Source organism: Dreissena polymorpha, chromosome 4 (assembly GCF_020536995.1).
Source record: "Dreissena polymorpha isolate Duluth1 chromosome 4, UMN_Dpol_1.0, whole genome shotgun sequence".
Lineage (NCBI taxonomy): Eukaryota > Metazoa > Mollusca > Bivalvia > Myida > Dreissenidae > Dreissena > Dreissena polymorpha.
In genome coordinates this window covers 16,585,860-16,602,235 of record NC_068358.1, presented here as the reverse complement: position 1 = coordinate 16,602,235, position 16,376 = coordinate 16,585,860, and the positions used below count along the sequence as shown (strand labels likewise).

The 16,376-nt window shown below is 36.8% G+C and overlaps 2 protein-coding genes across 5 annotated transcripts in view; one reads left to right on the top strand and one right to left on the bottom strand.

The window, feature by feature from the left end:
• The window catches only part of LOC127875987 (TBC1 domain family member 1-like), a 277,043-nt gene extending 276,150 nt beyond the window's left edge, over positions 1–893 (bottom strand). For 2 of the 3 annotated variants that reach the window (XM_052420795.1, XM_052420794.1), the window contains exon 1: positions 743–880. The gene's annotated coding sequence lies outside the window, so the exon portion shown is untranslated. Of the gene's footprint in view, positions 1–742 lie in introns of all 3 variants that reach the window. The other variant, XR_008047590.1, reaches the window with a different exon arrangement.
• An 87-nt stretch (positions 894–980) lies between these two features.
• Positions 981–16,376, top strand: part of LOC127875999 (ubiquitin carboxyl-terminal hydrolase-like) — a 54,834-nt gene continuing 39,438 nt past the window's right edge. The window contains exons 1-7 of one of the 2 annotated variants that reach the window (XM_052420813.1): positions 981–1,076; positions 1,171–1,182; positions 5,675–5,803; positions 6,937–7,081; positions 8,240–8,322; positions 13,602–13,649; positions 14,042–14,117. In XM_052420813.1, coding sequence (XP_052276773.1) covers positions 1,026–1,076; positions 1,171–1,182; positions 5,675–5,803; positions 6,937–7,081; positions 8,240–8,322; positions 13,602–13,649; positions 14,042–14,117 — 544 coding nt within the window. In that variant the 5' untranslated portion in view covers positions 981–1,025. The remainder of the gene's footprint in view (positions 1,077–1,170; positions 1,183–5,674; positions 5,804–6,936; positions 7,082–8,239; positions 8,323–13,601; positions 13,650–14,041; positions 14,118–16,376) is intronic. The other variant, XM_052420814.1, reaches the window with a different exon arrangement.

Below are 16,376 nucleotides of genomic sequence, written 5' to 3'. Positions count from 1 at the left end.
ACTATAAATAATAGTAATTTATGTCTCACATGTTTAGAGTCCAACTTGTGCGGAGCCAGGAGACTACCAAAATTATCAGCCAGGCTTCTGCCAGAAGCAGAGAAGGGCAACGCTAAATCTATTTCATTTGAAACACTGTATGACAAATATGCCTTTAATCAATGACCCTGATCATGTGACAATATATTATAATATGATTGATCAGTTATGTTATCAGTGCTTGTTAATCACTTATTTCTATTTAAGTGTTCCTAGTTTTTGAATGTCACTGAAAATGTATCAAAGCCATTAAATCAAAAAGGCAAAGGGTTGATCTGCTATTAATATAATGTACAACAATTGGTTAGTTGTTTACTAGTGCTATAAATTTGCAAGAGAAACATAGCAGAATGTCTCAGGGCTTCATGTTCATTGATCTTCTGGCAGCTTGGCCCTGTACTGATAGTAATATAGTTTATGAACATTACATATTAAAGCAGAATATTTAATGTTTGCTAGCTTTATGATCCTTATTGATGAAATGAATATTTCAGTTAACTAGACAATTCAGGAATTGCCAATGAAAGAAAAGTAGCTAAATAACGCAAATGGGCCAAACTTGTAGTGGTAGCACTACAACATAAATAAGCATGTGAGATCTGTGATTTTAGTATGAATTATTAACACATACACTATTGCATATCGGTTGACATTTACAATATCATGGAAACTACATCTATAAATATCATTTGAGGATACTGACTTTTAATTTGGACATATGAGATCAAGTTGGCTCGCACATAAACATCGAAGTTGAAATCAGTCTCACGTCTTCGCCATTACATTCATGACGTCAGATGTCGTAAAAAATTTTTTTTCGATATATGAATTTTTAACGCGAAATTAAAAAACCCTGTACGTCACATTATTCCTGTATGAACATATAATAATCACACCTATAACTACGTCGGTAACAGATCGTCAATATTATGTAAGGGAGATTACTGTGATAATCGGGCCATTGCTTTACGGAAAATCAACCGGCGATGTCTGGTGACAAAAAACAGCGATGGGTTCCTTTGGAATCTAACCCAGAGGTATAACGCATATGTAATTTGATACATTGTAAGTGTATTTATATGTTTCATTATGTTTTATTGTTTATTAACGAGTTGTTTTTATACATTTCAGGTCCTGAACAAAGTGAGTGATTTTCGGATTGTTGTACCCGGACACTGTGGATTTTGTATTGCTTTTCAACATACTAGTTAATACAGTAAAAATGCCCAGCTTTATGTTTAAATTTTTCACGTGTTAAAGAATTAGCTTGAGAAAGTAAAATACATATTATATATAGCTATCAATTGTTGTTTCAGTAAGATTTGTAGTGGCATAGTACTTAATGCAAATACCCTGTCACTGCCAAGGCATTTTCACCCACACATTGTGTTTGCATACACAATACCTTAACAAAACAGCGATTTTTATGTAGCGTGGCATATAGCAGTTGAACTGTCCGTCAGTCAGTATGTCATTATGTGTGTATGTCAGTCTGTTCGTCTGTCCGAAAAAAAACTTTAAAGTTGGCCATAACTTTTGCATTATTGAAGATAGAAACTTGATATTTGTCATGCATGTGTATCTCATGAAGCTGCACATTTTGAGTGGTGGAAGTTCAAGGTCAAGGTCAAAAGTCAAAAAAATATTCAAAGCAGCGCAATAGAGGGCATTGTGTTTCTGACGAACACATCTCTTGTTTTTCCTGCATTGTAAAGTTCCTGTTAAATGCACCAACCCAATCGACAAGCAAATCAAAATCCATAATGTCCATCCAGTACATTCCCAAAAAGATGGAAAGTTGCATGAATTTCAATTTAAAAGCACATTATCTGCAAGCAAACTAATAAAATGAGCACTGAATTGGAACATTTCAGCCAAAATTCATGTAAAAGAATATTAAGACTGGTTTGTGCAATTAAGTTCCAAGGAATAAAAAAAATCACATAATTCCTAAGCTGAAGATTTCTTCCCAATATCTGTTTTTTTCTGTTTTTCCCAATGTTTTTGGTAAAGGTACTTTTTCCATATGGGCATTTAAAATTCGCTGCAGAACGTTACTAAAACTCACTATTGTATTTAATATAAAATTCGCCAAGTAACCATTAAATTTCCTTCCAATTGTAAACAGTCCATAATACTTTTCATATCAATAGACTAATTTTTCCCCAAAACAAAGCTGTTTACCGTATCTCTTATTATTCGAATGCAATTGTATTTTCTTTGCTGTAATTCCACTACATCAGTGCTTTCCACAGGCCATTTAACAGTCCCTCGCCGGGGCGCTTGAAAGTCGAAATCAGAGTCCACTGGGCGCTTGAAATTTTCTGATCAGTGTTTATTTTGCATTAACTGCAACTAGGCATTCTTAAGATCAAAGCGATATCGACTTGGCCGAAAATTGTGAGAGCCGATTTAAGATCCTCTGTCAATAACGTCATGTATCTTTTTACCCACCTAAACCCCATCTAAAGGCAGATCGTCCATGTAATAGAAAATCGATAGCAATGAAAGCGCACGCTTTGATTGAGCGACAACACTCGTAGGCAGTCATACCTGCAGTAAGATCATGCAGTCGACGAGTCTCTGCCACTTACTAAGAAGACTGATGATTTCGTTCAAACTTTCACCAATAAATAACCTTAATATGTGGATGATTTTTCAGTAAGAAACTTGTTTGTGTGCAACATCAAATGTAGGTTAAGGTTTGTGGGCATCAAGAACATGTGTCCGTAACTTCTACAGACGTTAAATTCAAACATGATGGGATCATCATGAAAGGTCTCACATGTACTACATGTGAGACCTTTCATGATGATCCCATCATGTTTGACGTCTGTAGCAGTTACGGACACATGTACTATTGTAGACTTAGCATTGTTTTGCATTTGGGACCTGATGGGTTAAGGTCAAGGTTACTGTTACCTAAACTAAATGAACAGTTTGCTTGCAATGGCTTTATGTATGACGGAGATGTTGTGCTGAATTTTTGTGTGTAGATATATTACAGGATGATCTAGAAAAGGACTGGATTTGTGTTAAATCAAGTCCTCATTAACTGATGGGTGGATTATTCTGTGTCCAAACATGTTTGGTTTGGACACCAGTGTCTGAGACACATCTATTTTAAATTGAGTTGAAGAAAAATATTTTTTAACAGCTAAACCTTAAAAGGTTTTATGAATTTGTAAAGACCAGTAGCATTTGCCAAAACAGATTGCCAATTTTACATTCTGTTTGGTTTAAGTTTTGTTATATGAAACTTGATGTGGGAAAACCAGGCTTAATACTTGGGCGTAAACTGTTGTCTAAGATAAGCATGTACAGTCTGCTAAGGCTAATCAGAGATCACAGTTTACGCCTAAACTGAATCTTGGCTATGAAGAGATTTACTTTCAACGAATATTACCATACAAGCGAAAAGTGTTGTCCCTTATTAGCCTGTTTGAACTGCACAGACTTATCCGTAACCACACATTACAGGCATGCAGAAAGCCTCTTTTTCCCAAAGTGTGACTCGTGTGTTTACAAAAGAAAACCCAGGGTTCGCACAGGGCTTGAAAAGTGCTTGAAAACGAGTCCAAGGCTTGAAAAGCCCTTGAACAAAGGTTGGCCTTGAAAAAGTGCTTGAAAAGTGCTTATTTCATGTAAAAAAGCCTTGAAAATGTTTATTTATGCTCAAATTACTTTTATCATGGCTTTAATTATTTTACTTAAATCGTTCTTAAGGGAAATATTATGAAAATTTATCATAAATTCCTTTGCGCAAAAAAAGTTGAATACGAAATATAAGTTTCGTACACTATTTAGTACGAAACGTTGTGTACATGTCACAGATTATGTGTACTACGTCAGAGATTCTCCATTGTGATCAATTTTTGCTAGTGAAAACGCAGGGATGGGGAAGTGTCGTTTCAAACCAGGGTGGTTAACTGAATAAGAGGAGAGAGCTGGAAGAACTGGAAAAGGAAATCAATTCTGTTAAAGACAAAATGTTATAGTAACTGACTGCTGTTCAAATGTAATGAACTAGTCTGTTTGATGTGAGCATAGAAAGAGACAATGTGTTTGTTTGTAATAACTTTTAAAAGTAAATACAGTACAGCCAATGCGGAACAAACGTATTTCGCGATCCGCGGCGGCAAGGGAAACAAGTGGATGCCGCGTCAGTAGGCGGCGGCAAGTCGCATTTCGCCGCGAAACTTCGCATCTGTCCGCCGAGGCATGCCGCGATCCGCGACATGATGCCGAGTCGATGCGCATCATGAAATAAAAAATCTTTTTAAATTTTTTAGTTACATGTAGTTAACAAATTTTGAAAGAACAATTAGAATAATAATTAAAATTATAATAAATGTATTGTGCGCGGATTGTATTAGCATATACATGTAAACATAGTTAATGTGTCTGGCCAATTAAGTTTGTTTCCCGCCCGTAGTGTATGTATTTCACACATAAACAATGTCACATAATTATGTTTTTGCACATACAAGTGGTCAAGGCTCCAGCATATGGTGGATTTATAAATTAATTGCATGTTGATTTTGCTATTATATTTAAGCTGAGAAAATTAGCAGTTTGAAGCCACATCAATAATCAAGACGGTGACGACGTATTTGTTGTTTTGTTAATTATCAGCTTATTATAACTATTGTTTGAATATGTGTATGTAAACACGTTTGATTTTGTTCATATTATACAGTTAATATCGCTACTAATTACCCGATAATTCTGTATATTCCAGTTTAAAAGCAAATGCTGGTAAATATTTACGATACACAAACATTCTCGATATTTCCTTAAGTATCAAATACATTTTGGCATGTGTTACTATTCATAGAGATGATGAAATAACGTCTAATCGGGGCTTTTTTTTTCAACTGAACACGCGATTTACGCTTGACGTGATGTTCATGTATTTATACAACACAAAATACACCCAAACTTTCCAAACAACGTTCTACATGTCTGCATAATTTTCGCGCGCTTTTTATGAAACAAAGGATATTTTAGCACTGTTTATTTGACGCTAGAATTTGCCAAAGGTCGCGTTAGCATTAAAATTCTGAAGTGTGTTTCGGATTACAAATTTAATAATGATAATCGAACGAAACATTAACAGTTGCGCGTAATTAATTCTACGATTCACATACATGTATGTACATGTAGGTGGATATCTTTTCACTCGCTCTGACGCGTACGTATGCGGCGGATTTACTCCGCTAAATTACGCGAGGTTAATACAGACTCTGCGTCGTTGCGCGGATCGATGCTCATTGCCACGGCGATACGCCGCGTGAACACACGATTCGGCGGCCGCATACTAATAATCTGGCCGTGGCGTAGCCGCGGATTATGTTTGTGCCGCGTTGGCTGTACTGTACATATGTGAGACTCATTGAGTTAAGGATGGATAACATGTATGAGTTATTGTGGAATAAGTGTAATGTGTTTGAGCAAATAAAAAACGATATTTACTATGTTAATCTGGTTTGAAAATGCAGTTTTTAAAGGAAACTAACGTACAGTTCTCGGCCTTGAAAATGAAAATTTGGCCTTGAAAAGTCCTTGAAAAGTGCTTGAATTTAGGTTTGAGATTTCTGTTTGAACCATGAAACCTGTTTCTACATTGTACTAGTATATCCACAATCTTGGCGTACCGAAGCACTGGGAGTTTGTGGATGTATATGGCCTGGACCCTGAACTCCTTATGATGGTTCCTCAACCAGTGGTGGCCGTGATGCTGCTGTATCCCATTACAGATCAGGTAGAGCTGCGATATAGGAAAACTAGGCGTTGTGCATCCGCATAAAAGTCATCCCAAATTAGCCCATGCAATCCAGGATGACAATTATCGCATTTTTTTGTTTAAATGACGTCTGTTTTAAAAGATAATTCAGTGTTGGCAGAGAGTATCGTCCTTGATTAGCTTGTGTGGACTGCACAGGCCAATCTTGGGAGAAACTTCACGCACATGCATTAAGTCCAGTTATTCACAGCAAGATTTTTTGGTAACCAACAAGCAAAGTGAATCCTGAATTACTAACAGCATTACAATTTAATGATGGTGGGCCAGAAATTAGGAATAATGTGTTTTTAAGATGGGGAAAAAATCGTGCATAAAAATATTGTATTTGTATACTTATGTCTGGTCATCCGAAATGACAGGTCTTTACTGATATTTATGATGTTAAGCTCATCTGAACACACATTGTTGATGATGAGCTACTTTGATTACCATATGTTTAGCATCCTGCATCTTGTGACATTTGGTGTGCAGTGTACATCCTTAGCGTTCAGCTTTTTACCACACTAGAGGCCACATTTTTCATCCAAACTGTATGATACTTGGTTAGAATGTTTATCTTGAAAATGTCTAGGCTGAGATTGAATCTCAGTCATGTGCATTCAAAAACTAAGTCACCAAACAGGGCTTTTGTTCATTCTTTAGCAAGGGCATTGTATAGGCCCCTTCCCTTAAGAGAAAAGCCCATTGCTCGTAGAGAATTTCTTTTAAATGGTCAAATTTTCCCCAAATTTCAAGCTTACTTTGGGAATTGTCTTCCCCTTTCTCAGTTTTGTCTTTACATATTTCTCCAAAATGGAAGGCTAGACCCTTTTCCAAAATCAAGAAAAAAAGCCTTGCCAAAGAAAACTTTTAACACTCTAGAGGCCATATTTATGACTCAATCTTGATGAAGCTTGGTCACAATATTTATCTTGACATTTTCTCGGCTGAGTTTAAATCAGGGTCAAATGTCTCCATATACTTGATCATCATGTCAAATCTTATAAAAACCATTATGATGCATAATGGTAATATGGGACGATGATTTACTCATATACATTTACCTCATTTTCCAAGAGGGCCACTCATATTGACCACACTTTGTCTACTAGTCAGAAGCAGAGGAGAACAAGCTGGGAGAGGAGCAGTCAGATGTTGATGGCGTCTACTACATGAAGCAGACAGTTGGCAATGCCTGTGGAACAGTTGCGGTCATACATGCCCTGGCCAACAACAGGGATAACATCAATTTTTCAGGTTGATAAGCTTGCAAACAATTGTGATTAATATGAGCCAAAATCTTGGAAAATCGGGCTTAATGCATTTTTGTAAAGTGTTGTCCCAGATTAGCCTTTGCATTCTGCACAGGCTAATTTGAGACGACACTTTCTGCCGAACATGGATTTTCGCTTAGAAGAGACTCCCTTTAAATGAAATGTACCATGAAAGCGGAAAGTGTCATTCCTGATTAGCCTGTGAAGACTTCACAAGCTAATCTCGGACAACACTTTATACACTTGCATTTAGGCCCATTTTCCCAGAGCCAAGCTTATAAAAATCATATTTTTATTCCCCCGGTAGGGTGGCATATAGTAGTTGTATTTAAATGCCCCCGGTAGGGTGGCATATAGTAGTTGAACTGTCCGTCAGTCAGTCAGTCTGTCCGCCCGTCCAAAAACTTTAATATTGCCCATAACTTTTGCAATATTAAAGTAAGCAACTTGATATTTGGCATGCATGTGTATCTCATGGAGTTGCACATTTTGAGTGATGAAAGGTCAACAAGGTCATCCTTCAAGGTCAAAGGTCATATATTGTTTCAAAGCAGCGCAGTAGGGGCAGTGTGTTTCTGACAAACACATCTCTTTGTTTTGCCTGGGTTAAGATAATGCACAGTAGGTTCATACATGATTTAGACGGCAAATTTGGAAAACAAATTTAATTTCTATGGGTAAGGTCATATACCAAATCCACAAATATTTTTGTTTGGCAGAAAAGATTAATACTCTGTGACATAAATATAACACGGATGACAGGTCCCAAGCCACAAGACCGTTTTGTAAATGGATCTGCATTATGAGTTCTGAGCTCATTTATTGCCATGTTGTGTTGTCATTCGCCAATACATGAATATAAACCCTATGGAATAGATAACTATTCTTATGTGCTTATATATCCAATAATCCAATATAATATCATTATCAATTAAAAAAGTATAATTCTGGCCATTTATGCCGATAAATGTGTTTAAAAGTACATAAACACAAACATATGCCATTTTTCAAATGTGTAAAGTGTACAATGCATTATGGGATAGAGGATGAAAGGTTTCATAGGGCGCTGTTCAGATTTAATTGTAACAACCTATGAACTTGTGAATTTAAATTTAGAGTCTTATGCTGATCTTATTTTCAGACAATAAACATTTCAACAAGTTTTTAGAAGAAACAGTTGGAAAAGCACCAGATGAAATTGCCAACATTCTAGAAAATGATGAGGTAGGTGATGATTGCTTGTTGTCAGTTGTGTCAAAATAATACCCTATCCAGGGCAGATCCAGGATTTCTGGTTAGGGGGGGGCGGGATATTTAAAGATTTGCTGGGGGTCCTGGGAGCCGCCAGGGCCCCTTGTGGGTGCAGGGCAAAGCCCTGCTAGGGGGTTCAGGGGTCAAAGCCCCCCGTAAGCTCCACGATTTTAGTGGTTTTGAAGGCTTTGCCAACCACTTCTCGAGCATGTCACGCCTTATATACTTTCATCAAAGTACATTCTTATAATGCCAAAAAAGTGCATAGTTTTATCATTTAGGGGGTCCAGGGGGGCTTGGCCCCCCGGAAGCTTCACAATGTATGATTTTGAAGGCTTTGACAACCACTTATCGAGCATGTCACGCCTTATATACTTTCATCAAAGTACATTCTTATAATGCTCCACGATTTTAGTGATTTTGAAGGCTTTGACAAGTTTAAAAAGGTGATTTAGATCTAGTTTAGTGTGAAACATCAAATAAAATGACTTTACTTTGGCGATTTTAGGGGGGGCGTATGCCCCCCCTGGATCCGCCTATGCTATCTGTACAGTGTAAAATAGTCCAGTATATAATAAAGTGTTTTTCCTCACTTCTATGGGAACATCAGCATCATTTTTTGTCAAATTAGGATTCGAAATTTTTAAGGTTATATAGTCTCCAACATACTACTCTGGGATTTAAGTCAGGTTTTAGGGGCTCTAAGTGGTCTCCTTTGTGAAAGTAAATTACTGCTATCTGATATTCTCAAGGTGTACACTGTGTTAAAAGTCAATATATGTTCTTCATGTTTTTTTTTGTATATTTGTTTTAAACAATGAAGTTAAGCAAAATGCATGTAAACTCATTTAAGTATGCCCTGAATTTGATGATAAGGTTACCAATAGGGAAAAATTGTGAGCTGCATTCTGGAAAAATGGGTCTTGATGCCTGTGTGGAAATTAATCTCCAGTGACTAATCAGGGATGACAGTTTCCGCCCTTACTTGATTTTTGCTAAGAAGAAACTTTGTCTCATAAGATACTTCCTTTAAGTGCAATATTCAATAAAAGAGACATTAAGCCCTGTTTTCCTAGAACCAGACTCATTTGGTTTCCTCTACAGAAATATGCTCTTGTACAATCAGGAGGGGACATCCCTATCAAGCCTATCCTATAGTCAGGGTTTTTTCTCAGCATTTTGGGAAGATAGCCCATGGCTTTGAAATTGGGAATTTTATCAGCGTTTTCAAGAAATTGGGAAAATAAATTGGAATTTAAAACTACATGAAAGAGTTCAACATCTTTAATCACAAACTTCACAAACACCATCATGATCAACAGTTTTCCACATTATAAACTCACAAAGTCTTCAGTCACAATTTAATTTCCCTAGTTTCAACATGTTGAATATCAGTCAGCACTTTGCTTTCGGAAATCAACGATGACAATGCAAAAGAGTTGCTTGTTATTAAATTACTATCATTGACAATGGAAGGAGTTTCATTGGGAGGACTTGTACTTGTTGACGATGTTTGTCAAATAAATGATGCTTGCTTAAAAAAAACAACAGTTTTTGTTTGGCCACATTTTTGCTTTTTCAAGTAATATTTCGCATTTTAGCAAATTTTGGGAAAAAAGTATACTTCTTGCGATTGGGAATATAGCCGAATTTCGGCTATAAAATCAGGTAAAAAAATCATAATAGTGCCCCAACATTCTACACATTTTTAATGGACATGTATGCTGATTGTTAGCTGATACTGGACTTATTTATTAGCTCGGCTGTTTTTGGAGAAAACCCGAGGTATTGTCATAGCCAGCTCGTCATGTCCTGTCGGTCGTCGTGTGTGCTGTCCGCGTTTTGCTAAAACCTTAACATTTTGTCAAGGTTCTGAACATTGGCTCTAAAATCAAAATGCTGCAACCTACATCTTTGAAACTTGATATGTATCTGCACCTTAATGAGTTCTACATGCCACATCCCATTTTTGGGTCACTAGGTCAAAGGTCAAGGTCACTGTGACCTCTAAAAAAAAAAAAAATCCGATAAGCTTTCATCTATTCAAAACTGCACTGGCAGCAGAGCGTGGCACACATTAAGCGGTGCTCTTGTTTTTTTAATGTGGTGCTTTTTTTTCGGTCCACTCACAGTGTAGAATAAACATTATAGCCTGCTAAGGATATATTACTTTCCAACATCACGGTTTATCAAACTTATTCAGGGATGGATATTTTGGATTTTACCACCCAGGCACATGTTAGTTTGGTTGGCAGTCATCATTCTGGACAAGTGCTATTTCCTTTGGGTACTTAAGGTTCCCAAAGGGTATAAGACCACTCAAAAATCCATTTCAGAACATAAAATAGCTCGAAATAGTCCATACTTTATTTTGTCTTGTATGTCACTGAGGTAGGAGTGTTTGGGACACACTCAGGGTCCTCACAGAATTTATGCTAAGGATAAGAAGAAGCTCGTCATTTTTTAGCACATCTATTTTTTGAAAAAAAAAAAGAGCTATTGTCATCACCTTGGCGTCGGTGTCGGCGTCTAAGTAAGTTTTGCGTTGAGGTCCACTTTTCTCATAAAGTATCAATGCTATTGCATTCAAACTTGGTACACTTACTTACTATCATGAGGGGACTGTGCAGGCAAAGTTATGTAACTCTGACTGGCATTTTGACAGAATTATGTGCCCTTTTTATACTTAGAAAATTGAAAATTTGGTTAAGTTTTGTGTTTAGGCCCACTTTTTTCCTAAAGTATCAATGCTATTGCTTTCATACTTGCAACACTTACTGACTATCGTAAGGGGACTGTGCAGGCAAAGTTATGTAACTCAGACTGGCATTTTGACGGAATTATGGGCCCTTTATACTTGAAAATTTGGTTAAATTTTGTTTTGATCCACTTTACCCCTAAAGTATCATAGATATTGCTTTCATACTTGGAACACTAGCAAACTATCATAAGGGGACAGTAAAGGACAAGTTGCATAACACTGGTTGTCATTTACGGAATTATGGCCCTTTTTTGACTTAGTATCTTTGAATATATGGTTACATTTTGTGTTTAGATCCACTTTACTTCTAAAGTATCAAGGCTTTTAAACTTCAAATACTTTCATGCTATCATGAGGGTACTGTACCTGGCAAGTTGAATTTTACCTTGACCTTTGAATGACCTTGACTCTCAAGGTCAAATTATTAAATTTTGCTAAAATTGCCATAACTTCTTTATTTATGATTAGATTCGATTGATACTTTGACAAAACAGCTCTTACCTGACATACCACAATAGATTCCACCCAAACCATCCCCCACGCCCCCCCTGAATCCCCCTCAATCCCCCCCCCATTATTTTTTTTTAAATTAAAGATCATCTAATAAATGACCACCACACCCTCACTTTATACCCACCCCCCACCCCAAAAAAAATTTTTTTTATGCCCCCGGTAGGGTGGCATAAAGCAGTTGAACTGTCCATCAGTATGTCAGTCAGTCTGTCCGTCCGTCCGAAAAAACTTTAACATTGGCCATAACTTTTTCACTTTTGAAGATAGCAACTTGAAATTTGGCATGCATGTGTATCTCATAAAAATGCACATTTTGAGTGGTGAAAGGTCAAGATCAAGGTCATCCTTCAAGGTCAAATGTCAAAGATATATTGCATCTGTCCGTCCGAAAACTTTAAAATTGGGCATAACTTTTTTAATATTGAAGATAGCAACTTGATATTTGGCATGCACGTGTATCTCATGACGCTGCCCATTTTGAGTGGTGGAAGGTCAAGGTCATCCTTCAAGGTCAAGGTTATCCTTCAAGGTCAAAGGTCAAAAATAATAATTCAAAGTGGCGTTCTCATGAAGCTGCACATTTTGAGTGGTGGAAGTTCAAGGTCAAGGTCATTCTTCAAGGTCAAAGGTAAAAAAAAAATTATTTTCAAAGCAGCGTTATCATGAAGCTGCACATTTTGAGTGGTGGAAGGTCAAGGTCATCCTTCAAGGTCAAGGTCATCCTTCAAGGTCAAAGGTCAAAAAAATATATATAAAAATTCAAAGGGGCGTTATCATGAAGCTGCACATTTTAAGTGGTGGAAGTTCAATGTCAAGATCAACCTTCAAGGTCAATTTTTTTTTTTTAATTCAAAGCGGCATTCTCATGAAGTTGCACATTTTGAGTGTTGGAAGTTCAATGTCAAGGTCATCCTTAAAGGTCAAAGGTCAAAAAAATAAATCAAAGTAGCATTCTCATGAAGCTGCACATTTTGAGTGGTGGAAGGTCAAGGTCATTCTTCAAGGTCAAGGTCATCCTTCAAGGTCAAAGGTCAAAAATAATAATTTCAAAGTGGCGATATTATGAAGCTGCACATTTTGAGTGGTGGAAAGTCAAGGTCATCCTTCAAGGTTATCCTTCAAGGTCAAGGTCATTCTTCAAGGTCAAGGTCATCCTTCAAGGTCAAAGGTAAAAAAAAATATTCAAAGTGGCGTTCTCATAAAGCTGCACATTTTGAGTGGTGGAAGTTCAAGGTCAAGGTCATCCTTCAAGGTCAAAGGTAAAAAAAAATAAAAAAAAATAAAAAAAATAAAAAAAATTCAAAGCTGCGCAATAGGGGGCATTGTGTTTCTGACAAGTACATCTCTTGTTTTTTTCAAACGTGGTTAAAAAACACAAATATTTATTTTTATTATTTTATTTTTTAAATACTGTCCAACCATCCCACCCAAGAATCCCCCCCCCCCCCCAAAAAAAAAATAATAATATTTTTTTGCATTTTTTTTGAATTTTTGGAAGATAATGTAATAAATGACCACACCCCCACACTATACACCCCTCTCCACCACTCCACCCCTCCCTCCTTTGTGATTGAAATTGAGATAGGTCCATACACCTTTAAAAAGATAAAAATAGACGAGCGGTCTGCACCCGCAAGGCTGTGCTCTTGTTTTATACACACATTTGAAATAAATTACACTAATGAGCCTTGTTCTTCAAAAACTGGGCTTAATGCAGGTTCGTTAAGTGTTGTCGCATATGAGCCAGTGCAGTTAACCCAGGCTAATCTGAGACGACACTATCCGCTTTTGTATAATTAATTGGTGATTAAAGTCTCTTTAAAGAAAATCTAGTTTAAGGGGAAAGTGTCATCTCAGATTAACCTGTGTGGAGTGCACAATCTAAAGTGGGATGACACTGAACGCACATGCATTAAGCCCAGTTTTCCCAGAACTAGGCTCACATGAAGTATACTTATATGTGTTCTACTCATTTCAGGCGATGGGGGCAGCCCATGATGACTCAGCACAAGAAGGCCAGACAGAGGTTTGGGCTATATTTCTTCATATGACCAAAGAAGCCTGAATTTCTATATAAGGGCCTTGTTCTGGACAAACGGGGCTTAATGCATATGCCTCAAATGCTGTCCCATATTAGCCTGTGCAGTCCTTACTGGCTAATCAGGGACAATACTTTCTGCCTAAACTGGAGTTTTGCTAAGAAGAGACATCACACGAAAAATACAAAAAAGTGAAAGTGTTATTTTAAATATACAGGCACATTTCTAGAACAACTCACTAAAATGTACACATTTGTTGAATGGCACCCTCTTTTGCAAATTTACAAAATAGAAAGAACCATTAGGATCATGCCTTATTCACAGTATCATTATTCATATTCACAATATATCATATAAAAGTAAATGTCTTTCCATTCAGGCTCCGTCCAGAGATGACAAGATCAACACACACTTCATCGCGTTTGTTTGTAGAAAAGATGGTCTTTATGAACTAGGTGAGATCTCTTTTACTTTATTCCATGTTTGTTTGTCACAATGATACTCTCTATGAGGTAGGAAAGGTTGTGATTACATAAAGACTCCACTATAATATTCAGGTTACACTACGCGACCTGTGATTTTTGCCTAACTTGCGGAGTCACGGTGGACAGTTTGATTTTTTAGTGGAAAATCACCGAGATTTCACGTGATTCGTCACTCCCCAGTGGCGCAAATGCAAGATAATCTTTGCGGTGATTCCCCACAATTTTGTGGTGATTGCAGTGGACATCGGTGACTCGCCAATTCATGCATATAAACCGAATCATATCAATAACTGTATACATACCGCTTTTCTTATGTTCACATTTATCCAATAATCCAATATAATTACAACATCACTTACAAAAAAATAATCTTAAACATTTATGCCGATAACTATGTTTAAGAATTTCATAAACACAATCATATTAATTCATATGCCTACGCCATTTTTCAGAAGTGTAAAGAGTAAAGCGCATTATGGGACACAGCTTTCATTGAACGAGAAAATTTAAATTGAATGCAATACGATCATGTACAACAAAAAATGTTTTATTGCGTCATACGCTTTCATATAAAAAATGTGCTTCCCGGGGACTTTCTGAAAACGGGTTAAAATGAAAGTGAATATCTGTTTACAGTTACACTGCGTTGGCATGTCAATAAATCATCTGGATTATTTCATTTATTTTTCTTACACGTACTGCTCTGATAGGGAATACATGTAATAAACACTGACTTGCAAGTTTTTCACACCTTTATTGACATTACACAACAGATTAACACCAATTAGCTGTCGAAGGTGGTTTAACGTCTAAGCTATTATTAAACTAGGGGAAAATGAAATCTAGGGAAAAATTTACCAGCTGAGGGGAAAATAATCCGAGGGGAAAGGGCCGATTTTCGGCGGGTCCCAAAGAAGGAAAAAAAACCCTGTTAGTTTGAAGCTATTATTGCAAAGTAGAGTGTTAGTGTATATGTTACATGTAAGTGTAACCGTCAACGCAAATCGCGAAAAAGGTGAATCACGCCGGTTTGCGATGATTCGCGCTCATTGCCTTACGGCGACATACATCGCATGATGGTCACTGTGGAATCGCCGAGACATCACCCAAATTTTCTTGTTGCTTGGAATCACAGCGATTTGTCAGATTGCATAGATCGCGGTGATGCAAGATGTATGCAAAAATCACGGGTCTCGTAGTGTAGGTTTCAGCTTATTGAAAAGTCTGTGTGGCCTCAGCAAAAGCAATTCATTGTTTGCATGTCTCACAACGTTCTGCGCGTACATATGTCCTGGATATTGCAGACTCAATGGTGCCATAGAGGGCATATTTTAATTATGTTTGCAGCTGAAAAAAACTTTACTTCTGAAAAGAAAATAATCTAGTGATTCAAACAAAAAATTTCAATTGATCTCAAATGTGCACAATATTAAAGAATCACTATAGTACTATGCGATTTCGGCATATGAAAAATGAAAAAAAAATTGCCTTTTTTTACCGCTCGCACTCATTTCTGTGACCTTCTGTAACCATAGCGCATAGTTTTATTTAATTTGATCTAGCAGAAACGATTTTGATGCTGAGTACGCATGCCAAATATAGTGTTTCGTAACTTTTTTAATCGATAACTGCAGACGCCAAAAAATTCGATCGAGACGACCAGAAAAATAGCTTCTTGCGCGAGAAGTACATGTTTCGCTGTCGTGACCGTTTTAACAAATTGCGGTGCAAAGTTGCTGCAGCCAAACTTAAAAATATAAACACATCGACTTATTTGAATGTGTTTGTTTATGTTCAATTTCAAACAACATCGGGAAACATGACGTAAGATTTTGTATACTTTTTCTTCATTAAATGGGCATATGGACGGTAATTCCCTATATGTAGGCAAATTTGTCCTATAACACAATTTTAAGTGAACAAAAAGTAAACATAATATCATTAAATGCTGGTTCTAAAAGTTTCACAGGGACAATATTTTATAATTTTTTAAATACATGGTTGACGGAACATGTTTAACAGCTAGCGCCGTGTATCTCAGAAACATAAAATAAGTCCTTTGTGATGTATAAATTTATTTCAGAAAAATACAATACCGTACTAGCCATTGATATTCCCCTTTTAAAATAAGGTAGCGACAATGGATTATATGCATGGCCTTTGTCCGACTGTCTGTCATTATCATTTTGATGATTGTCCCTCTTCAAGTGCTATTGCAACATGGTATAC